This window comes from Pinus tabuliformis, chromosome 2_2, assembly GCF_031772625.1.
Source record: "Pinus tabuliformis cultivar Carrire ecotype Pingquan chromosome 2_2, CPIR1, whole genome shotgun sequence".
In the NCBI taxonomy this organism is placed as follows: Eukaryota; Viridiplantae; Streptophyta; class Pinopsida; order Pinales; family Pinaceae; genus Pinus; species Pinus tabuliformis.
In genome coordinates, this window is record NC_142300.1 from 679460485 (window position 1) to 679485328 (window position 24844).

Genomic DNA, 24844 nt, shown 5'->3' on the forward strand with positions numbered 1-24844 from the left:
GAGAATTGTGTTTTTCAGGCTCGTTCTCAATGGAAACATTCCCCGAGTCTACTAGCCAAGGTTTTCCCCCAGATGGAAATCCTGGTACGTTTCCTTCATTTGGAAATGCCGGTGCTCCATATATGGCAACATTGTCTTTGCCTGGGTTAACCATCGGTTTTCCCGTATGGTTGTTTTCAACCTCGGTGGTCCTGAGTGTCATGGCTCCTGTTCCACTGTCTCCTTCGTCTAAACCACAACATGTTGATTCCAAGGTTGAGCCTACGCCTTCTTCTCCTGTTTCGTCCTCCTCCTCTCCTCCTTCGCCTGGTGAAAGCTCCATATCTAGTAACCAGGAAACTAAGAAGAAGAAGAAGAAGACGAAAAAGAAGAAGAAGTATGATAAGTGCTAGGCCACCTATGCAGCTACTGCTCCAAGTACATCTTAGGTCGTAACACCTTCTGCTCCTCTGCGGAAGGTTAAGTTTCCTTGTAAATTGTGCAAGGGTGACCATCTTCTTCGTGATTGTCCTGGCATTCCTAGGATCCTAGAACTATGGTCTCACGATCTGGCTCATCCCTCATCATCCTCTGAAGCTCGAGGTGATGTTATCTTATCAACTGGCAACAGTAAGAAGATAGGGAAGATTCGATTCCCTTGTAGGCTATGTGAAGGCAACCACCCCCTTCACCTTTGTCCGCTCATGGATAAAGCTTCCGCCGTTTTGGAAAGTCTTACAACTTCTTTATCCCAACTTCCCATTGGTTATCAGAGGCTTTCTTCAGACCCTCTCCCCATCGACCAAGAGATTGACTTAGATTCTTCTCTTGTCCATCCTCCTCTTTCCGAGCTTGGCTATGCTAAGCCTGTTCCAGACCAACCATTGGTTGGAGAGAGTGTCCACTTGGGTTCACCACCTGTTGATCACTCTGTTTCGGAAGAGTGTCATGCTCATGTTCTTCTCATCTCGTCAGATTCTTCTGAGTCCGAAAACGACTCTCCTATCCTAGCTGATCTAGGGAGTCCTTCTTCGGTTCCTGTAGAGCATGGGGGCAATCATACGATTCCCCCACTAAGTAGTTTAGTTGTTTCCTTCGACTGGAGTCACTTGACTGCCTTTTGCCTTCCATCCCATGTGCCTTTCCAGATTACAGTACATGCCTATGATAAGGCAGTACCTAGCACTGTCTTGGATGAGGATGCATCTGTCAGTCTTATGCCTTCCACTACTTGGCAAGCTTTGGGCTCCACACAGCTTGTGCCAGTCGCACAGAATTTGTTAGCATTTGACGAAGGAACCAATCAACCTTTAGGGGTCCTCCCAAAGTTTCTTGTTACTTTGGGAGGTAAAACCGTCTATATAAACGTCATGGTTGTCCAAGGTGAGAATTTCAGTCTTCTCCTTGGTCGTGACTATGTTTATGCCATGGGGGCCCTCGTCTCTTCACTTTTCTGTGTGGCCTGTTTTCCACATGATGGAAGAATGGTGACCATAGATCAATTATCGTTCTTTAGTCCCCCGGTGCCTCCTGCGCAGCTGTCATCCCCTCTCGGTTCTTGCTCGCAAGCAGTACCTTCTTTGCCATAGGTCAATTATGTGGCTACTCGTTCTGTCTCTGCCTTTGCTGATGATCATGCAGATGGTCTCGTACATCATGTACTGGGGGCATTAGAACCCGATCTGTCATTTGTGCATCATGACATGTATTCCTCCCAGAGTGTGTTTCTTCCATCCCATGAAGACCTCTTTGGAGCCATGTTCTCGGATGGCCCATGAATAGGAGAGCAGAGGATAGTTTTGATCTTGTGTCAACCTCATTAAAAAATGAAACAAGGTGTCATGAGGATAGTTTGTTCCTGTCTCAACCTTGTTAAAAAATGAAAATAGGCGTCTTGAGGAAAGTTCTTGATCTTATGTGAACCTCGTTAAAAAATGAAACAAGGGTTATGAGGATAGTTCTTTTACTATGTCAACCTCATTAAAAAATGAAACAACTCCCTTTTCCAAATCGAGTCTTTGATTAAGATTTCGTAAAATCCAAGTCGAGTCTTTCCAAGATCTCGAATGTGAACCTTCATTCCATCCACTTCGTTGAATGCAATGAAGCTTGGGGGGCATGTACCTCGATTTGCGTCATTATGCTGGGGGCATGCGAACTTATAACAAGCATAGTTTTTTGTTTCAATCTTGTGTAAACATGAAACCGAATCCAGGCAGAGTTCTCCATGGTTCAAGATTGTGGAAAAATGAACCCATACATGATTTACACCTCGTGATTTCCGTTGTTATCTGCTAAATTCTGCTAGATGAGCCTTGGTTGTTTCATTCCATTTCCACCATCTCTTTGGACGATCATATGCTTTCACGTGGTTGTTTTTCCTTTCCTGAGGAACCACAGCGATGAGTGGTTTTATTAGCCAGCCTCTTGACCATTACATGTTTTGAGCAGTTCTACTATTGCCAGAACTAGTTGTTACCCTTTATACCACTCGTTCCTCTAGGACGAGTCACCTTTAAGCCCTTTTCTTACTCATAAAAGATGAAAAGATTGTCGAGTATTTTTTCCCTTTTTGACTCGTTAAAGAGAATAAAAATGGAGGTCTGCTTTCAGCTCTTTTCCGACCGTTTAAAGATGAAAAGATTGCCGAGTTATTCCTTTTGGCTCATTAAAAGAAATAAGAGGCGGTCGGCTTTAAGCTCTTTTCCGACTGTGTAAAAATGAAAAGATTGCCCAGCCTTTGTCATTTCAAGCTCGTTACTGGTTACGAACGATGTTATTTCGATTGCTTTTCTACTTTTTCGGGTCGAAGTCACTAATCATGAAAAGTACTCCTCGATCATAATGGTCGAGCGGTTCTTTCGAGTATTGTTTTATACTTTTTCGGGCTCGAGAGACACAAATTTACGAAAAAAGGCCCCCCCTAGAGTTTTCTTTTCCATGTCTTTTTCAAACTCTCTAAACATGAAAAAGACTCCAAGTTTTACCTATGTCGGACTCGTTAAACCCTGACGACATTGGACCCGTCACCATGACGAGACCCGAGCTTCTCCTCCCTAGGGCTTGTTAAACTATTACTAGGTTGGATTCGACCGAAGGTTGAACTTATATCGCAAGCATATGCTATCCCCTTCAAGCTTGTTTTCAAAAATAATTGGGGTACGCGCCAGCAATGGTGGGGAAAAATTTGGAAATCATCATTGGCAACTAGTCACTCTTGAACATCGACACTTTTGCATCTTGTCGGGTTGGGATATCCATACAACGTCATTTGGCTTTCCGTGGGTTTTGGGTTGTCATAGCCTCATTCCATCTGATTCATGCTAGCTCCATCGTGCCTCTGATCCCTTGGTATCAGAATGCTGCCACCCTCCGGAGTCGTGTCACCGACATGTTCAAGAGTATAATCCTTCTGCAGTTTACTTCCTTTGTCTCCTTTGTTACTCTATCTCACCATCTACCACTTGTTCCTTATCTCATGTCATTGATGGGGGAAACATCATGGCCCTCCTGCGACGGATTGTCTCCTGTCAACATCAACTCATTATCCAGGAGATTGATCTAGAGATCCCCTTTTGGTACCTTAGAGCTTACATGCCTCAATGGCAAGTTCTTTGCACCTGACGGTCGGCTTTCATCATTGGTCGTCGATTGGATGATTCCACGAGTGTTCGACTTCAGCTCCTTTTTCACACTTCGTGGATTTTGCTAACTAGTACCTTGAGAAGCATTGGCATTATTGGTGGTTCCTCTCGCGCTTGTTCACAGTTTTCATCATTGACTGGTAATCAAGCGACTTTCTATCATGCTCAACCTCAGCACATCTATTTGCATGTTAGGATATGTACTATGATCGGATGGGTTCAAGACCCCGAACTCAGATTACATATGTTCGGGCTGCGTGGATTGGTTTGTGATTACATGACTCATTGACGGATGGCTGCGACCATACCTGAGTCCTCATGGATGGCTGTGACCATACCTTTGTTATTATCATGGTCTTACTAGCTGGATGGCTGCGTCCATACCACAGACCTAGTTCTTATGTCTTTTGGATGGCTGTGCCCATACCCAGATTATATGTATTTCACTATCAGAGATATCAGTTGTACTTGCATGTAGGTTCTTCCAGATGGTGTTCCAGCTCAGTCAGTTTCATAAAGCATTTCACTCCTCCCACTCTCTCGGGCTTCATACTTTAGGGGGCATCTGTTACACAGTAATTTGTCACTGCCTTCACTCCAGTCCTCCTACTATGTCATGTGTCCTAGTCAAACATGCTCATGTTGAACATTTTCTCTCTGATGTTGCCAAATGACCCACTTTCCTAAATTTATCTGCTTCATCGCTCATGTTTATGAAATAAACACGCTGACGAGTGCTCCTAAACAGCCCAAATGCGCTACCAGCGCGGAAGTACACCTGATTCCCGCGCTAGTCCGATTTTATGTCCCAGCGCGAGGTTATTTGCAATCTCTCGTGATGACCTGACTGGTTGTATTACTCAATAGCGATGTCAGCGCTGAAGACCAGTTATGTACCCGCGATGATCCAGATTGGGCGATTTGTTCCAACAGTCGACTTTCCAGATGACTCCAAACCTGGTTGTTGACATAGTTTGTATCGCCCTCCCTTTTCTAGCATGGTTGTTTCGTCATTTGTGCTAACTTCCTTTGGGATAAGCTCACTTTCCCACCTTTCATGGAGACTCCTTCTCCTATTTAAACTCTCACCATTGTTATGATCAGCTAGTTTTTGATAGTTGGAAAATTCTTGGATTGAGCAAGTGATGTTAGTGTTTGTAGATAGTTGGTGTGAGTGTGATAAGTGTGGGATTGTTAATAGCTTGTGGAAGGTTGTGAAGTGCCCTTGACATTGTGTAAAACTTATGAGTGAGAGAGACTTGTATATTGGGAGATCCATCTTCATAGAGTGAATGCTTGAGGAACATGCTGGCTGGATCCCTCTGAGAAGGCTTGTAACATCAAGACTTTGGTTGTAAGCTTACTCTTATTTCATTATTAATACAATCAATGATGTTTTCCTATGTCTTGTACGCCATTTACTTGATAGCTCATGACTTCTTGACTTTGTGAGTAAATATATCATCGTTGTATTCTGGTTATGTGCTTTGTTGTATTTCCTTTTCATTGTTTCAGGTTGATCACTCTTTGGGAGAAGGAAGCGGAAGCTGGAGCAACACAACGGAACTCCATCGACCACCGGTTGAGGTAGGCCTCCAACTATGATTGTTTAAGGAAAATTATTGTTGATCTATCCTTGTTTGTGACTAGACCCACTCTAGGGCTAGAGGGGTTGCCTCTGTCCGCAGAGGGAACACTTTCCTGCATCACAGTCCCGTTGCTCCATATTGAATGAAATTTAATCTTGTATCGCTCTCGGTCCGAAATTATTTCGTTGAGAAATCACTATAAACATGTTTTAAACATTATGCCATTTTTTATTTTGTCATATATATGATTTTGTTTTTTGGCTTTCACACATACACACATATTTTTAATTTTGAACATATCGAAAAAGGAGCTACAACAGGGGGTAGATGATTTTTCTATTTCCTAACTCTATGCATTTGTTCATTTATTTCAATTAGGCAGATTCGTAACACAAGCCTTTAGGAAAGTTCGAGTAGCTCCTATATAGTGGTCATTACAATCCTTGTCACTGTATTGGTTACGAGCCTGTGGATAACTCTAAGATGCCATTCTAGCATGGTCGTGCTAGGAGGGGGGTAGGGGAAAGAAGTCAATCCAATCATCCCCACATGGATGCATCGACATTAGTTGAAGTAACTTTATATCATGGCCCCATTTATCCTAGTGGACGAGAAAAAACTCACTACCAAGAGGGGAGGACCAACCGTGATAGGACACCCACATATGATTCTGAATCTCAAAGTTAAATTCTCGCCACGCAAAGACAATGATAAAAACTAATATAACAAATTTTGTAAGCCTAACATGATGATCAAAATGAGATCATTTCTTTTATGAATGATCTCCAAAGTAACTAATGGAATATGTAGGACATTCTGGCACAACTGTTACATAAGAAAAGACACCTGCAAGAAAGTGTGGATAATCTAGATGGTAGATTGAGCCACATGGAACATCATGTCCACTACGAGCTCTAGCCGCAACCACCACCCCCTCCAGACTAATAACAATAGTGATGATATGTTGTATTTTGATTTTGATGGTTTTTTTGGTATTATATAGCTCTCCAGTTTTAGGTATCAAGATGGTTAAAGCTTAGAATATGTATCTTTTGGAATTTCTTATCGGCCAATAAATTTGGTAAGGGTGAGGTGGGTAGAACTTTGTTTATTAGGGCAAGAGGATATAACTCTGATTTATACCTGAAATACCTTCAAATAGCAAACATATAACATTAAATATAATATTTACTAACTAATAAAAAGGAAATTTACTATATGTAATGTTGACTTGATTCTTTTCATAAAATAAAAAGAAAATTAAAACTTATAACATAATTGAACTTATAATGAAGATGGAAGGTCACAAACAAAAATAAAATAATTATGCATTTATGAGAAATATAAACCATGTAGATGAAAAAGTAAATTTAGCAAATGAAGAGGTTATAGTTACAATGATGTAATAATTTAAAAGTTGAAAAATAGGAAATTAAAAAGAGGAAGTATAAGGAAAAACGATGTAGTCTAACTTGTAGACAAAATAGTTTTTTCATGATAAAATTTCAAGCAAGATTGTAAATTTTCGTTGTTTAAAATACATTTTTGAAAGCATAAATGGATTCAACACCCTTAAAAACCCTAGGGTACTTAAATTTTACATATTAAATAAATTAAAGTCAAGTTTTTAAAAATCTTTGACAAATTTTGATTAAAATTAACCAGAAAAATGTTCTAAAAAACCATTTCGTCTATAAATTAAACTATGCTGAAAAACTTATATAAGGATTTAAATAATTTAAATAAATATAATTAAAATAAATATATTTAAAAAATATTTTATTATTTAAAAATTTAGTAATTATATATATATATATATATATATATATATATATATATATATATATATATAATTTTATATATCTATTAAGTAATTTTAATAGATTTATATAGTGAGCTAAAACCATTAAAAATATAGATTATATAATTTAATCTATTAAAATATTTACTGATTTAAAGAAGGAAAATGATAATGATTTATTAAAATTATTAAATTATTTTATTAAAAACAGAATTATGTTATTTTTATTTTTATTTTTATTTTTATTTTTCATCTTGATTTACGTATATTATAATTAGTGTTAAACTGTTATAATAATTTTTTATTATAATGAATTTTAAAAATCTATATATTTAAAAATTAAAGTCTAAATCAAAATAAAATATTTATTTATTTATTTTCAAATTTAATTTTTTTTATTGTTAATTCAGTTGTATGGAAATTGCTCTAATTTTTTTTTTTTGCTATTCATAAAGTTTTGAAAACTTGAGAATTAAAATTGAATGGCGCCAATTCCTAGACTCTAAAACTTGAGAATTAAAATTGATTGGCGCTAATTCCTAGACTTTATGCTTCTCGTGATGCTCAACTATGGTTTGTTAGGTATGGTTTTATATCCATGATATGGGTCTCAAGCCATTTAAAATATATGTCTTTAATACATCTAGCTTTTGCTAGAACTTTATTACAAACCTTCAAGAGGGATCATAAGGTATTTAGGGCCAAGGTATAGATATCCTCTAATTAATTCCCATGTTTGATTCATTAAACATGTTCTTTTATTTTGATATTCTAGAAGAGGGATCATAAGGTATTTAGGGCCAATGTATAAATATCCTCTAATTTATTTTAATGTTTGATTCATTAAACATGTTCTTTTATTTTGATATTCTATAGACAAATTAGGGACTAGAGAAGAGATACATATTGAGGGACACCTTTATTTTTATTGGTTTGTAATAACTCTCCACTTCTTTTGTTTATTTAGATTCTTTGTTTGTTATAACTTTCAAACTCTTTTGTCCATTTAGATATTTATAAACCATCATGAATTTTTAAAATTTAAATAAGTTTTATCTATTTATGTCTTTAATACATTATAAATAAGTTTTTATCTATTCATGTCTTTAATTGATTATAGGTTATGCACTTGTTATGTGAGAATAACAAAATGCTAGAAATATGAAATAATTTTGCCGAAACAAATAAATATCACATGAATTGAGATAACATGTAAAAATATTTTATTATTCCGAAACATAATACAATGCTCACTTGATTCTTCGAGGGGGAAATCTCCATCAAAGCAGAGCTTAATTACAATAAAACTTGATGATTCTTCCCTTGCTATCCAAGAGTATTTATAGTTTTATTACATCCAAAACTCTAACTACTAGTGGTCCCTTGCAGAATGCAAGTTAACCACTTTATTTGTTAACTATAGCTTGTTTATAACTAATTGTGGTCCCTTTTCTATAATGCGGGTCAACCACTTCCAATCATTATTAATGCGGATAATCTCTTACGAGCTTTGTTGACTCAACTAACTAACTATGACTCTGACTAGGCCCCTTCTACTTATTACATAAATAATGGGGTTAGAGTTGGACCTAATATACCCTACCCAATAAAAAATGACCTTGTCCTCAAAGCTGAAGCCATGGACACTGTTGAAGAATATGGTTGGCTCCCATTTTGCATCTTCTAGAGAGGTGTCTTTCCACTTGATAAGAACTTCCCTGATCGTCCTTCCACAGAGATGTCTTTTGCGAGTATCAAGGACATGTTTGGGTTGGAGCCAAAGTGAACCTTCTTCATCCAATTATGACCCTGCAATTGTTCCCCACATCTTTCTTGACTCAGGATACATGGACGACTGGGTGAATTTTTGAAATAGTTGGCAGGACCAGTGTGTAACCAACTGCTCTAGATGTTGAAATACCTAATGTCCTAACTCAATTTGAAACAACTAAAATATTAAAAATCTCCAAGAAAACTCCAGCTCAGGGATACCATCAAGGAGAACATTTCCTCTTCTTTTCATTCCAACATTCGATTCACTGTCCCTTCCTGGTGTTTCGAAGGGCAATCCAATTTGAACTTGAGGCATACTTGGCTCTTTATGAGCAAACTTTACTTCTAAGCTTCATGATTAAAAGGGATTTATTTAATAGTTTCTAGGTTCAATTCACAAGTTGGCTTTGAAAAGTTGGAATTCGAACTCGGACAATCTCCGCAAATGTTATTTTAAATAGAGGAGTTAAGACTCTGTTTTCAGTTTTTCTAAGTCATAAACTGAACCCTAAAATCGACCAAATCTCGTGCTCATACAAGGCATCAACAAAGAAAAGATCCCACATGTTGCACAATGCATTGATTGAGAAGAGTGACAACAAAAATTGAAGCCTTCATGAAAAATGGTCTTTGTCGTTGTTCATGTTGATGCCATGGTGCCCAGAAATGAAGGAGCCACAAAAACTAAAGCTTTTTGCTGCCCCTACAGGCTTCTCGAATTGCATGTCATTATGGGGATGAGTAAGATGCCATTCTTCTTCAGTTTTGATCATCATAATCATGATATTTTTCCTTGGCGAGATTGATGGTATATTCAAAAAATGACTACAAAATTTTCATTTATGGTCACTAGTTCTTGCTATATTCGTTCTAGATATGTGTGAGCGCTTTTATTAGAATAAGACGGAGATTCAAAGAGATACAATCATTAGGGACAGTCCATAAGCGCTTTGAAAAGTTTTTCTAGAAGTCATGTAATAAATTTTATGACAGCATTGAAGCAAAGAACAAATGTGGACGGCGTTATAGATACCCACCTTGACCAAGAGCTACATGTCAACGAGTTTTAATAACTTTTATGAGACCACTGTTTTCAGGTGTTTGATGCAGCTAATTTTTAAGTTTCAAAGTGGTTTAACAACTTTGCATATATCCATCAAAGGAATCGTCCAGAGAACTTTAATTTGCTGATGAAGAAGATGGCCCAATGCACTATCAATTCAATGATCAAATTTCTTATTTAAATTGCCTTTGGAATAGAATTTCGATAGAAACTGTGATTCCGAAGGTCGAATTACCAATGACTTACGGTTTGATATCCATATTTTACCGTGGATGATCTTGCAGCATTAGAACCATTTCAGATCTTCTCAAGCAACCAATCGATATAGAGAAAATTGGTAGATTGGAAGACATTATTGAGTGCGATTTGTTGGGCGGAAATATATGCTATGAATTCTTCAAATGTAAATTTGGCATGAGCTATAATTACAAATATGATACCAAATTTGAAGTGTGAGAAAACGCAGGCATTGAATTTCGGGCAGATGGTGTTGAATTTTAAAAATATGCAACATGGGTGTTTTTTTTTTGCAGAATACCCCGAATTGCCTTCTCCACCTGAATTTTCCAAAAATTTCGACCGGTTTAAGAGATATCACCAGATTCCTCAAGAAAGCATATGCCCAACTTTTGTAAAACGTCTCCAATAAATCAATTTTCCTTTTTTTTAAATCAACCAGATGAGCAAAAAGACATATGCCCAACTTTTGTAAACCGTCTGCAATAAATCAATTTTCGTTTTTTAATCAAATTAACCAGATGAGCAGTGAGCGTTATTGACCACGGACTTAACCTGATGTAGCTTGTCATTGAGCACAATATTGCGATGGTGATGAGCCAATGGTTATGATAACACTCAACTCTTGCGTCATACAGAACCAGAACCAAAGGGAGAGTGAATTTTAAAACAAAATGTAACAGCTACAATTCAACTGCGTTTTGTTGATAAACATCAAGTAACAGAGATCACAACTAAATATTTTGTATGAAGATCAACGATCGATAGTGCTCATGCTCAGAATCAATGGTTTGACAGCACCAACCACATGGGATTTATGTGAAGAAGTGCCTCCGGAGATGGTTTTTCTCAAACCACTTATCAAACTACCGGCTGTCAATATTCATTACGGAAGCACTACCTACTAAATACGAAAATGACTTCGTAGGCGGCTTATGATTCTCAAAAGCATGTGTGGTTTTCCATGGGGCCCGCTAATCGTATCCTAATTTAAAAAACCAATGTTTTAATATTGGTAATGTAAATTTAAAAGGGTGAGAGTTTTGTTTTAAAAAAAATAGAATTGAGAAATAAAAGGAGGAGAGAGATATTTGGTAGGGATTCGGAGTCGAGTTTACATGATTCACACGTGTAAATCAATTTTTTTTAGGAATAGTCTACGGAGGCAGTAGAATGGACCCTTTTCCGGCACCGGCCGGAAAATCGTCCGGCTCCGGCTGCCGGAAATCTCCCCCTCTTCCGCCACCATCGCTCCTCCCGTTCTCCGCCAACCTCCCGGTCCGCCCTGACATTCCCTGACCGATCGCCCTGACAGATCGCCGATCGCCTGACATCCTTCCTGCACAAGGCAATGCGCTGGCCGATCGGGGAGTAATTCGCCACGTACTCCCGCGCGCATTCATGCCTCCATTCATGCCTCCATTCGAATTCAACACCCGCGCGCTGTGCTCCCCTACCCTTACTCTGGAGCCATTCTACTGCAGCCATTGTGCTCTGATACTCTGCAAACTCCTTCGGCCACGTACTCCTCGCAGGTAACTAACTCGTGAAGCCCATACCCCTGTTGTGATTTGAACTTCGGCTTTGTGGTTATAAAATCAGAGTATTGGAGCTGTCATCACGCCAGTCCATTATGGGGCCGGCCTGCAAATCTTTACTTTCAATAACAATGTCCCCTGAAGTTGAAATAGAAGCGTTGTCCTCCTGCAGTTTGCTAGCCTGTTCCAGATCCCCTGCCACCTCACTCGCGCTGGGCCTAGAAGACGGCTCAGCACGAACACATCTAATCGCCACTTCTGCAACACGAGTGATGGATTCCATCTAATAATTGCCTTCCAACCTTTTGTCAATGATTTCTGCCATTACGCCGGGAAAATTTGCAGCTCAAACGGTGTCCCCTATCAATATAAATATGCGAGTTATTATTGTTATGAGGCAGAAGATGCATTACAATACTCTATGAATATTTCAGATTGTTCGCTTGTTCAGATTTAAGAATATTTCCGAAATCTATAAGTTCTGCTGCATATTTAGAATTTTGGATAAGAGCCATTCCCCGGTTAATGAGGTTTACTTCCTGTACATGTAAATCTGTGGGTTTTCGAACACATTATTTTCAATAAAACCACACCAAAACTATACGCATCACTTTTTCTCCAGCTACATTTGTGTGTTGAAATACTTACCAGAATGAAACTGCTATGTAGTAATTAATTGCATTCCAATGTTGCAAAGAAAGTGCATATACTCTGGATCCAGGTATCCTGCCTTTCCCTTCACAGTAGTTGTGACATGAGAATCCTCCCAATCTATTGTCATTCTTGACAGACAAATATTGGCCAATTTTCCATTCATATTGCTGTCCAAAACGATGTTGGAGGTCTTGACATTTCTGTGAATTATCCTTGGTCTGCAACCCTGATGCAGGTACTCCAGTCCATCAAATAGAAATATGTTTAGGCATGATTTGTCTTTTTCAGATAGTCAAACTAATCTGAAAAATCCATTGTACATCATGATAAGAGGACTTACCCTGAGCTGCATCTTAAATTATTTCGACTCTTGTTTCTCGCTGAGCCTGCACTAGAACCTGGTAAAGAAAATAAGAACCAAATGGGTGTTGGTAACTTTCTTTATTCCATTAACGATTCCAACAAATGATCTCTTATAGAAATATTTTACCATAGAGGTGGTCCTTAAGGGATCCTCCAGATATATGTTCATAGATAAGCATAAGTTCTCTGGCTTCCTTACAGCATCCCAGTAAAGATACCAAGTTCCTATGGTTGACCCTGGAAAGAAGATCAACCTGTTTGTCAAAGTGATTATGTTAGTGTGATATATGAAGAAGTATAACAGTGTCATATATAATGAAGTGGGCTTACATTAAAATCAAATTAAATGATTTGAAAATCTTAAAATTACCTCGTTTAAAATCTCTTGAGCTCCTTGCTGGGAGAACAATGAAAGCACTTTAACTGCTATATCCTTTCCTACACGTAATTTACCAAAGAACAGTGATCCAAATCCCCCTTCTCCAATCTTCTCACTAAAGTTTTCTGTGGCTACCTTCAGCTCATCTAGAGTGAATGCACGAGGCTTTGATACTTTTAGCACTATTCTCATCAAGTAGTCTGCAATCCAATCATTTCATCATAATAAACACATAAAGTCTCTCAAGAAGATAAAATATATAAATGATAATAACATCATTCACAGGAATAGGCATTATACAACAGACAGTACTTATCTATTCTCTAAATCAATGGAGAATCCTTGGTAATTAACAACGGATGACAGTCCCTAGTAATTAATAAAAAATATATATCAATGCATTTCAAAAATTCATTATATTTAGTGAGCTTAGTTCACCAGATGTTTTGGTTTGTTTTCATACTAGCTACCACACGTACTTTCCTTTTGAATTTTTTTGTGATAGATACTTAGCATCATTAGAATTGCATCTCATATTTTGTTTTTGGTTTTGGGCTCAGAGGTGAAACTATTTATGAGAATTTAAAATAATATAAAATAATAGACCTATAGGCACACTAGCTGTCAGAAGAATCAGTATGGTCCTTTGCAGAGAAAGGCCTATGAGATTCCAATTCTTAGAACCAAATGCTTGGCTACAAATAGGATCCATTCCTGATGCCAATCCAAATATAGATTTCCTGATGGTTTCTTAATATAGATAAGTACAATTGGGTTCCACCAAATCATTGAGGAAATGATACAGGGGACTAATTCAATTGTTTATAACTTTGAACATTTAAGTAGCATCATAGATCCTCTTAGCCTACGTGTGGGCCTTGACCAACATATTAGAAATCAACGGATTCAAATTCGATATATTTTAACCTTCTAAGAAATCATTCTTAATCTCATTAAAGGCGCCTAAACCAACATTGTAAGTCCATAGGAGAGCCCTTGTGTGGAATTTTTGTTCCTGACTACAAACATAAACTTCATTTTCTAAGCATTGTGCTTAAAGCCTAAATCCAAGAACACAATTAGACCTAACCTTGGTAGTCAAAAAACTTGCAAAATGACCATCACTTCCCACGGTACAGTTAAAAGGTACAGTAAGTTTCTCACTGCTATGATTTTTAAAAGCGGTTGTATGTAGCATCCTCTTAGAAAACCATATTTTTTTACTTGCAAGTCCAACTAGCAACTTGCAAAATGACCATCACTTCCCAAGGTACAGTAGTTTCTCACAGCTATGATTTTTAAAAGCTGTTGGATGAAACAGCCTCTTAGAAAACCCTACTTTTTTACTTGCAAGTCCATTTATAAGCATCAAGAGAAACTTGCAAAATGACCATCACTTCCCAAGGTACAGTTAAAAGGTACAGTAAGTTTCTCAGTGCTATGATTTTTAAAAGCTGTTGGATGTAACAGCCTCTTAGAAAAGCTTATTTTTTTGCTTGCTATTCCAACTATAACCATCGTGAGCAAGATCTGATATTTGCAACTCCTTTAGGAGCTATAGCTGTTACCCATTTTTTCAGCATTTTTTGCTAGTTTAGCAAATTCGGTTTCTTTGAAAATGCAATTTAATCTAGCAATTGAATACCAAAACACCATGTTCCCTAAGAGGATGAAATTTCATTATCATTGCCTGATCTTTAAAAGGGTAAAGGGAATGATTGACCTAAGTGCTACTATTTATGATATGTTTTCCTCTCCTAAGAAATGTTGCGAATATCTCAGATCTCTCTTTTGATATTTCCAACTTCTTCTAAGTTTTTCAAGTTGCCAGTTTTTTATTTTTATTTTTTGGTTTTTTTAGGTTCAAGTTTATGCTTGCTAGTATTTTCCAATACTTTCTCAGATAATTCCAACATATTTCTTTGCAACCTTGGCAATGTCTTCTCCTAAACAATATTTGGATCATTGCTCCTAGCCATATCTTCCCATGGAAACTTAAAGACTTCATTTTCTCCCAAACAATAGATCCATACAAAATGCAATCCATCTTCCAATGCAGCAACCTCAAAACCTCCAAGGTGCAGTGTTCTTTATCCATGGTCTTCATCTCCCAAAACAGAAGAATGTAAAAATTTTGATGCCTGCTGGTTGGCTTCTTCTTTGGTGCTGGGCTGAAAATAAGCTTGAAAGATAGCCCACCAGTCATACTGAGACATGTTTGTGCAGCTCGGTGTGGGCCAAGGTTTGAAAGGAACCTTTGCATAAAATATTTACCATCAACCAGTGGCATTTTTCCTGTCATATTGTCCAGACCATACTTCTGTTTACAATGCCTAAATTTACACAATTGACATACAGTCCAGCCATGCATTTTTATCTGCTTATCATCCCTTTCAAAAGTTTCTTTTGACTCTGAGAAACACTGCAAGTTGACATAGTTAATGTCCATTTCACAGAAGGTAAAATTTCGTTTTCCTTGCAACCTTCCTCTTCTACATTCCTGGTCTGCAGGACTTCTTGAGTGGATAAATTTTGTTTTACAAGGCTGAGATTATTCATGACATTACAAGCATACCTAATCAGGAAATGATCTGGACCCTCCTCTTTGGTGACAGCTCCATTTTGTTGGAAGATTTGCTACCCTGTCAAAATTGTAGGCACTGACCTAGACTATCATCAGTTGTATCAATGGGTGACTGTAAAACTCCATCCGCTGCCTCAGGAAACTCATCACTTCCTCTGCCCAACAGCACCATTGACATTGTTGACATCAACAGTGCCACCAGCTGCATATGTATCATTGTTTTCTGCATCCTCTGTCTTGCTCTTTTACACATCTTCCATTGATTTAACCTTTAGTTTTGGCTGCATTATTTCTTTGGAATGCCTCACTCCCGGCTGTTGTATTTCATGGCCTAAGTCTATCCTAAGCGCAACACCACATTTTCCGTTATCATGGTCATAATTGTCACTTGCCAGATTATGGTTTCAACTTTGTCATCGTCATCTTGCCAATGGTTAAAAACCATGTCTTTAGTGGATGGTGCATTTAAGAAGTGATCAATACTATTTTTCTCAAACTCTGAGTACAAAATCTTTTCCATTCGCATTTCCTCAATGAGATCAGGGGTATCCTCACAATTGCCATCCGGGCTGTTGTCCAAAGGTACAATGGTCCACCTTTATCAATCTTCAAGTACAATGGCTACAAATAGGATCCATTCCTGATGCCAATCCAAACAGAATTTATTGAAAAGAAGATTGTAGTGACTATTATGTCATTGATTCCCATAAAGCTTTGGATTTTGGGGAAAATCTGTGTAAAGGCTAGATTTAAGGGATCATTTATCTTTTTCCTCTTATTTCTTTATTTTACCAGTGTTTGAACCTTCCTGTTAGTTCAGATACAAGAATTAGAAATTTACCATATGTGTTTTTATCAGATTTTTTTATTGATTTTGAAGACATAGGAATTAGAAAATAGGAACTAGTTGAACATTGTCTGTATTTTTACTGATCATTTTAAACATCTTAAAGATTTTGCTGTAACTTAATCTGATCCGAATCAATCAACTTACGGCCGCCTCGCACAGGCACTATAATCGACCTCGAAGTGCTTTGCACGGTGTCGTGCCGATTTTTCTGTGATGTATGCCTTTAATTATATGTACTCTGGAATGGCTATTAACCTTCTAATTTCTGTTAACATCATGTGTTGTTTATGCTACATATGTTTAAGAACACCACTGAAACTTATAATTCATGTCTACTTGTTTAACATGAATTTATTGTTATTTGTTTTTCAGGTTTTTGAAGTGTAAAAAATGGTGCAAAAGTGGCATTTATGCATTGAAGTGTCTTGCTTTCCAAATCCAGGTCGAGCAGTTATTAAATTCATCCTTTACAATATGGCAACAAATCATTTATTTTATGGAAAGAGAGAAGTGCCTGGAATGACGACAAACAATGAGGCATATTACATTGCCCTTGTTGAAGGGTTAAAAGAGGCAAAACAACATGATGTCAATGATATTGAAGTCTTCACCAACTCGGAGTTGATATGTAATCAGATGAAAGGCATCTATCGGGTTCGAAAGGACAATTTAAAACCTCTTCATAAGGAAGCACTAAATTGGAGTTTTCAATTTCAACATTTTACCATCAATCACTCTGCAGATATTGAAAAGATGTCCACTGATATAATGTCCAGGGCATTTTTAAGAACATATGTAGATGCCAAATATGACATAGGATCACCATCCACTGCAACAGAAATCATTGATCACCATCAATATAAATCCCCATTGTGTGAATGGGTTGTTGTTATCATTTTTCTGGGGTCTATCATAGCATGGTTCTTTCACTAAAGAAGAACCTATTATTCCCCAACATGCAATCATTACAGTTTTTTGTATGGGAGACAAATTAATGGACAAATGTAATATATTCCATGTACATGGACAAATGTATTTTGACAAAAGTAACTGGTTCATGATTTTCTGATTATCATCAATAAATTATGTTGTTGGAGAGATATTGATATGCCATGTGATTTGTTAGTTGGTTGTTGATCAGTGATGAAAGGTTTCTTTACGTATGTGTCCTCTTTCAATTGTGAAAAGTGCTTGCCATTTCGACATGATAAAAGGAATGTCCATTATGCCACTTGTTCATCGTAGTGATTTTATATTCAATCATATCTGCAGATTGCAGAGAATCCCCAAGCCATGCTAGAACATGGACCAGTGAAGAAGAGTGTAAGGTGTGCATTTTAATCCAGGTCCTCTCAGCTGAAATTCACATTCAACAATTTGGAGAAGGAAATCCTATCTTACCAGCTAACCACCCCTCCCTCCTCACAAAAAAAAAATGAACCTAGACATGGACCAGCCTATTATAGTCTTAACCTTGGTGGAGACACTGCCTAGCGTGAGATATGCACGCACTGCAGGTTGGATGTTTTCCTCTTTTGGCATCTGTCTGGGAGATACTCCTTCTATTCAATTGTCATGAAAGTCGTTTTCCCACTTGTTCATGGTAGTGATTTTATAGTCAATAACATCTGCATAATTTCCCCAAGCCATCCTAGAACATGGACCAATTAAGAAGAGTGTAGGGTGTGCAATTAAACCTAGATCCTCTCAACTGAAAGTCACAACAATCTGGAGAGGAGGCTTCTCTCTTGAACAATTTATAACCAGACCATGATTGAGATTTTATCTGATTACAAGCTTGTTTTTGTTGACTGCGCTAGCTAAAGTTTTACCTGAACAGGGTTATACACACATTCAGTTTGTTTCTAACTATCACTTTCAGCAGTAGAGTAGATTGAGCGGCTTGGATTGGTTGCATATCCAACTGTCAGCAGAGTCTTTACTTTCCAAAGTCTTCCAACCCGATTATTTTGCACTGACTATTCATCTCATCAGAACATACAATGCTTAATTTCAAGAATTATGATGTGTTTATATGCAATTTAAGTCTAGAAACACACTGTATTTAAATTTTTAACACGGTCTTCAGAAATTTGATCTGCAATTATCTTCGACAATATGAAGATCCATTGAATATATAAGAAAAAATAAGAATATGATCAGAGAATTTCATAGGAAGAGTGTGTTAATGGATTGATCCTTATTACTCGGAGGAAACACACCATAAGAAAGGAAACCATTATGGCAGATATAAAACATGTAGGCTACCGAGGTGACAGTTGGTAGTCTATCCAAGTCACCCTTGATGGAACATGCCTGGAGTTTAAGGTATAAGAATGTCTTGTTAAAATTTAAATGTTAAACATCTGAAGTTATGTTTGCATACAGTATTAGCATATTGATGACAGCTAGTGCTCAGAATACAGTAACTTTTGGGGTTACTCTAAAAGTGCTTACATCATGCTTTGGATGTTTCATTTGAGTTGGGGTATGTGGTTTATATTCAGCCCTTGAATGGTTCAAGATGGGTTGGCACATGAGAGATAGTTCTTGATAGATGTGCATAGTTGAGATGGCTTGCTCAGTGGATTCTTAATTTTAGATGTTTGCTGGCTTAGTGTTCTTCCCTTAGGTGTTGGAGTTCTCTTGATAGTTTGGTGGATACCTTTTTAGGGGCCCATGAAGGATCCACTTCTTTGGACAACACCCTACATGGAATGAGCAATAATGTGTGATTTGGAGGAGGGCATCAGGCCCTAGTTGGCATGTGGCAGCTTAAATTTATATTCAGAGGATTGGAGATGGCTTAGGGAGACTTGTGGCTTCTGCAGTGTTCTTGTAGGGACAGCTGATCTAGTGGAGTACATTACTTAGAAGGATCAATGGAGTCTGTGAAGAGTTAGGATGTGCGGATGTGGACTTTCATTCCATAGCTAGATCACCTTGGAGCATGACACATGTATTTTAGAGTGTAGTGCCTCACTTCTGTTGGTGTACTAGTCTTGAGAGAAGGCTATGGCATAGTTTTAAAAACCAGATGGGTTGTACCAGAAATTGGCCAAGCCAGCTGGTCAGACAACCGATCTTGCTAAGACTCCCAAGCTTGCTAGGTGGAGCAATAAACCTGATTCATTGACCGGTTAGGACCAGTTAGGTACCAAACTGGCTGGTTTGGTACCTAAACTGTCCTAACCGGTCGGGCCCGCAGAAAACTGGCCTTCTATGATTGAAGATTGAGAAGCCTTTTTAATTATTTTTCTATAGTAATATTCCAGATCAGAAATAGGAAAAAGTCTCTTAGATGAACCTCCTGTGGAGTATCTCCTATGTGTACCTTCTTCTTGTGGAGTAGTCAGATGAGTTCTTATAATATATTTCTAATGATTGATTCATCAACGATGTTGAAGCATACTCTTCATGATCCCATAAATGGACTTTATCCATGTCAATGACACCAGGATGTTACTGCTGAAGTGCTCAGACAAGGTGAAGTCCTAGCTCACAAGGTAAAGACCTAAAGGTAACTTTGAAGGGGTCATTCACTGTCACCTCAATAACTCATTCCCGCTCTTTAGGTTGGTTGATTTCCAACTCAAAGCAGGGAATCCCTAAACTCTAAGTCCTGGAGGCAAGAAGATGAATAAAAAGGGGTTTGAAGGGACTGAATGTAAATCTTGTATTGTGCTGATATCCAACTGTTAATTCCAGAATTATCAAGACAGAAAATGAGCCTACAAGATATGGTGAAATGGCAGGCTTCTTAGGTTCAATTTTAATTTGGATTTTAATGTAAATTACTGCTGTAAATTCCATATTTGTTACCCATCAAATGAGCCTAGCAAAGGATGATAAAACAATAGCGTTTTTAAGCTTAAAGAAAATTCTGACTTTATGAACAAGTTAGTATATTTTGGATTTTAGGACAGCGAAAGAGGGAGTCTTTTGCTGGGAAAGAGGATATCTAAACCAGCTGATTTATTTTTATACAAATTCCCATTTAGGCCCACAGATTGGTACATTTAGGCTGCTAGGAATGATATCTAACTTCAGATTTCAAACCAGCAAAGTATGATAATAAGATTATGATTTTAAGAGGGTTGGGAAGAATTACTAGTGCCGAGAAATTTTATTGGGGAAATGGAATGTATGAGCTGATGTCTTGATGATCTTTTTCCACTAAAATAAGGGTTAATTGAGATCCCAATAACTAAATTGTGGCATTCTTATATGGCTGTCCCAAAATGCAGAATAATATTAGCAGCTGAAGTTATGTTTGCATACAGTATATGCATATTGATGACACCTAGTGCTCAGAATAAGACATAATTGTCATCCTCACTGTTATCTATTTTATCTCAATTTTCTTTACAGTATATGCTTCTTTCTTAAATATGAACACCATAAATAAAATCAGATTTGTTTTGATCATATAACAGATCTAACATTTGAGAATATATTTGAAGAACAATTTAGATTGATGTCAAAAACAATAATTCATTCCCAAATTGTGGTGTGTATACATCATTGTTACAGCTTAGTCTGCAGTATTAGACCAATTACGTGAGAAAATACAGAAACATTGCAATAAAAAGAACCGACAATTGAATTTGTTGAACAATTACAGAGCCATGTGAATTAACTTGACATTCCATGTCAAAGTTCAAAATTTCATGAAACTTCAGGAGAGTAGTGGCATATAATTGAACTTTTACTTTTGCATTGATGAGAGCTCAAACATTCCTCGGTGCTCATCAGGCACCCATATTTTTAAAATTGCACTGATGAAGGCTCAAACTTTCCTCAAATTTTGCAGGCACCCATGTTCTCAATGTACCTAGAGCCTTCTGAAACAACACAACATTCCATGTCAAAACACAAAGTTTCATGAACTTTCAGAGAACAGATTATGAAAAAGGTATTTTTATAACAACATAACAATGGAAAAACATAAATATACTTATCATATGATAAAGGGCCACCTGACGACGCCATAATAACCTAGCTTATCTATTATTTGTGCATACCTCATTGATTCCCACTAGAGTTGAAGTCCTTCTGTAGATGATCAGTCATGGTTGAAGATGATGCTTCTCCACTTATTCTATAGTTACCTAGAAAAATATCAAACGTTATCGCAAAGAAATTTTCTAGAGCATCAAGGTATATGTGCACACACAATGAAAGAGTGTCAAATGTACCTGGCATGGAAAGTAAGGTTGGATGGTCTTGCATCTCCCTTTGGTCTTGGGTTATCACCATGGTTGGGGATTGTTGCATTGCTGTAAAAATAAACATACCACATGTTAAAGAATAGTGATGATTAAATACTTAAATCTAAAATCATGACTCTATTCAACACATGAAACTAACCTGGAACCATAGAGACGGCATTATTTGATCGATGACGTCCTCGCTTATTAAGGTATCGAAACTCAAATGGTTCATATTCTGATGGATCAACATTTAAATCAATTTCCAAACCATTGTTTTTTCTGCTGCTTCTTCTTTTCTTTGTGGGGCTAAGGAAACTCTTCTTCCTCTTCAAAGATGGATCAAGAGATTCCAATCCAGGTGTGAAGTCAAAATCAGTAACGTGCAAATTATTGGCTTCATCCAACATTTTTTCAAGCATATCAGTCAATTGGATTGTCTTTGCCAAAGTAGTAGGAGGGTTATCTAAAATGAGATGGGTATAGCTAAACAACTTCTCCCTTGCCAAATGAAGTGCCTCGGCATCTGCGTCAACTTCATTTGTGGCCATAAGAGTAGCATCGACATCTTCATCATGGTTTTGAGGCTCTATATTGATCTCAGGTGGGTCATTGCATATGTTATCCTCTGCATGCTGATGAAGCAATGGATTTGAATTATCCGATTGGAAATACAACCAATTAACCTTTATGGCATGCTTGCAAATGTTTCCACGGATAGACCATGGACATTCACACGTTATAAAATCCTTACGATACCAGGTGACAAGGTATTTTTTATCTCGATCTGTCTGACTTCTCACCCAATAAGCATGTGTTATGTTCTCATGAGGACAACAATCAGTATCCATAATTTTTCTTGCTCGTTCCACTGATGATTCTAGCTGCTTTTCTCTCTTGTAGTTGTTTAGGAATCCTTCTTCTTTTAAGATTTCCTTGAACCGATAACAAGGTTCAACTGTTGTTAGTAGCATATGCAATAACCAATCCATCCTCCGGGCACATTTTTTCCTTCTATCAGATAGAAATGTTGTTTTTAGGTAACAATGGTATGACTCAACAGCATTATTGGTCTCCTGATTTGCATGAGGAAACTCCCGACAACCTTTCACCCACATACCTAATTGCAAATAGAACGATGTCAGTCTCACTCTATCACCTTTATAAAAGAAAAAAATACATATAATATGAAAAAAATGTTTACTTACGAATCTTATCTCCAGTGACCCAATTCTTGTTGAAATAGTCTAAGAACTTCTCTTCATCTGCAAACTTGATAAAAAATTGATTGATTGCATCTTCCACTTCATAATTGAGAGTGTGTTTCATGATGAAACCTAACTCACTGAACATCTCTTTGGCTTTTATGGAACTAGTGGCCAATCGATTGACATTTTTCAACCAAGCCCTCCGTACATGCCAAACGCATAAGATCACATCGCAACCTGTGATCCTCCTGCCATATTCAATGCATTTTAGTGTGATATTTTTAGAAAAAATGCATGTTTGGTTATATCATGACAATGTTAAAGTTACCTCAAGGCACTGATTTCAGCCAGTGCATCATCAACCATGAAAGCATTGACTTTCCAATCAGGACGGGTTTGGAAACACTTGCGCATGAGCTGCTCCAGCCATATTGCAATATCATCTGATGTGTTTCGTGATGCCACGACCCATGCAACAGGCACCCCGCTTTGTTGTTCATCAAATGCCACGAGTGTATACAATTGATACTGTCATTTTCAACATTACATAAATTCAAATACAAGTTATTAATCATTTTGAATGGATACAACTTAAATAAATATATTCAATAAATCATTGGCATCTGACTTACCCCATATTTGTTTGTGTTAAATGTTGAATCCATGGCTATTAAACTATTGTGCGATAGCTTGACCATTGTCTCCAACATCCACTTTGTTTGAATCCCTATTATAAAAGGGACCTCCACACCATTGGGCTTTTGGTAAAAGAAAAAATCTTCCCGATGCTTTTGATACCAAAGGTTTACACTCATTTCATCCTTTTTGTGAAGTTGATAATTTCCCTTCGCCAACCTATTATAAATGTTTACAATATCTTTCCTGCATAAGAAGAAATCTCTATCTCGAGTTGCCACATCGATGTCAACATGTCTCTTAACGTGGGTTCTATACACTACATCAATAGGCACTCCCAAAAAGAAACAACTCTCTACATATGCAACAATGTCCCTCGAAAGCCTTGGCCTAAGCAAGGCCCTGGTCTCACCTGAAGTGTCACATTGACCATGACAAGCCCAACCTTCCCCATCTACATGTTCATACATATTGAAAGTTAATATTGCTCTATCAGGAATTTCATGCATAACTTTCACAATAAAGTGGCATTGGCAACCCCTCTTCTGCACAAATGAAGTCCTTCGTTTAGCTGAAAGATTTCCTCTTTTGTCCTCTGGGCCAAATGAACAATAATAGCTAAACCAAAAATTTAAATTGTTAGTACATACAAAGAAAGATAACCGTGGTTTCAAAAGATCTAAACAATATATATTTTAAATACTCACATATCATATTGCAATGCAGCAGTAGATCTTTCTTTTGGTTTACCCTTTATTTTTCGTACGAAATTACATGGAGCAATAGGATTTTCTTCCTCTCCTTTTATAAAGTCAGCAACCCGTCGTAACGGGATTACAGCAACACGATCAATACCATTGTTTTTTGTATTTATTTCTGTCCAAACCAAGTCTTTATTAGAGAAAGTCATTTTTCCTTTGAGGTCTTGCACCTCAAGATCCATGATATATTGCCATTTCTTTCGCTTGCCCATTTTGAACTAATCTGGTCAAAGAATATGCAAGGACATCAAAACCAAAATTTCGATCTTAGCAAGTTATTCAACATATATATAAATATAAAACCTCTTTTATGCTTTTTTTGAGGTCTAAAATATCAATCACTCAATGATGACAAAAACAAATAGCACAAAAGGATGCAAAAAATTTGGGATGCAAGCATTTCCTTTAAGATGTTGCTTTTTGCCTCATTCATTTTCAACAAGGCATTCCTTAAAGGAAAGATTCCTTTGACAACATGAACAGATGCAAAGATTTAGTTACAAAACCGTGTTTTCTGCTTACCTAACTCTGAAGCAAAAAAACATAACATAAATATTAAGCAAATGTGAAACAGC

The 24844-nt window shown here is 37.3% G+C and overlaps 1 protein-coding gene across 1 annotated transcript; it reads right to left on the bottom strand.

The window, feature by feature from the left end:
* Positions 1–20934: 20934 nt before the first annotated feature.
* LOC149194479 (uncharacterized) lies at positions 20935–24481 on the bottom strand. Its single transcript, XM_089405096.1, has 8 exons — positions 24216–24481; positions 23505–24126; positions 23201–23400; positions 22873–23120; positions 21825–22784; positions 21653–21733; positions 21479–21565; positions 20935–21298 (listed from the first exon to the last, which is right to left on the bottom strand). The coding sequence occupies exons 1-7, from the start codon at positions 24479–24481 to the stop codon at positions 21480–21482; spliced, it is 2463 nt and encodes an 820-aa protein (XP_089261222.1). The 3' UTR covers positions 20935–21298; position 21479.
* Positions 24482–24844: the final 363 nt, after the last annotated feature.

What these genes read in the sequence shown, in the direction of transcription:
- LOC149194479 (XM_089405096.1), bottom strand. Translation starts at nt 24,481, where the DNA reads ATGGGCAAGCGAAAGAAATGGCAATATATCATGGATCTTGAGGTGCAA. An exon ending in GCTGCATTGCAATATGATAT is followed by an intron (nt 24,127 to 24,215) that starts GTGAGTATTTAA and finishes TTTTTGGTTTAG; the next exon opens with CTATTATTGTTCATTTGGCC. An exon ending in TGCCGTCTCTATGGTTCCAG is followed by an intron (nt 21,734 to 21,824) that starts GTTAGTTTCATG and finishes TTATTTTTACAG; the next exon opens with CAATGCAACAATCCCCAACC.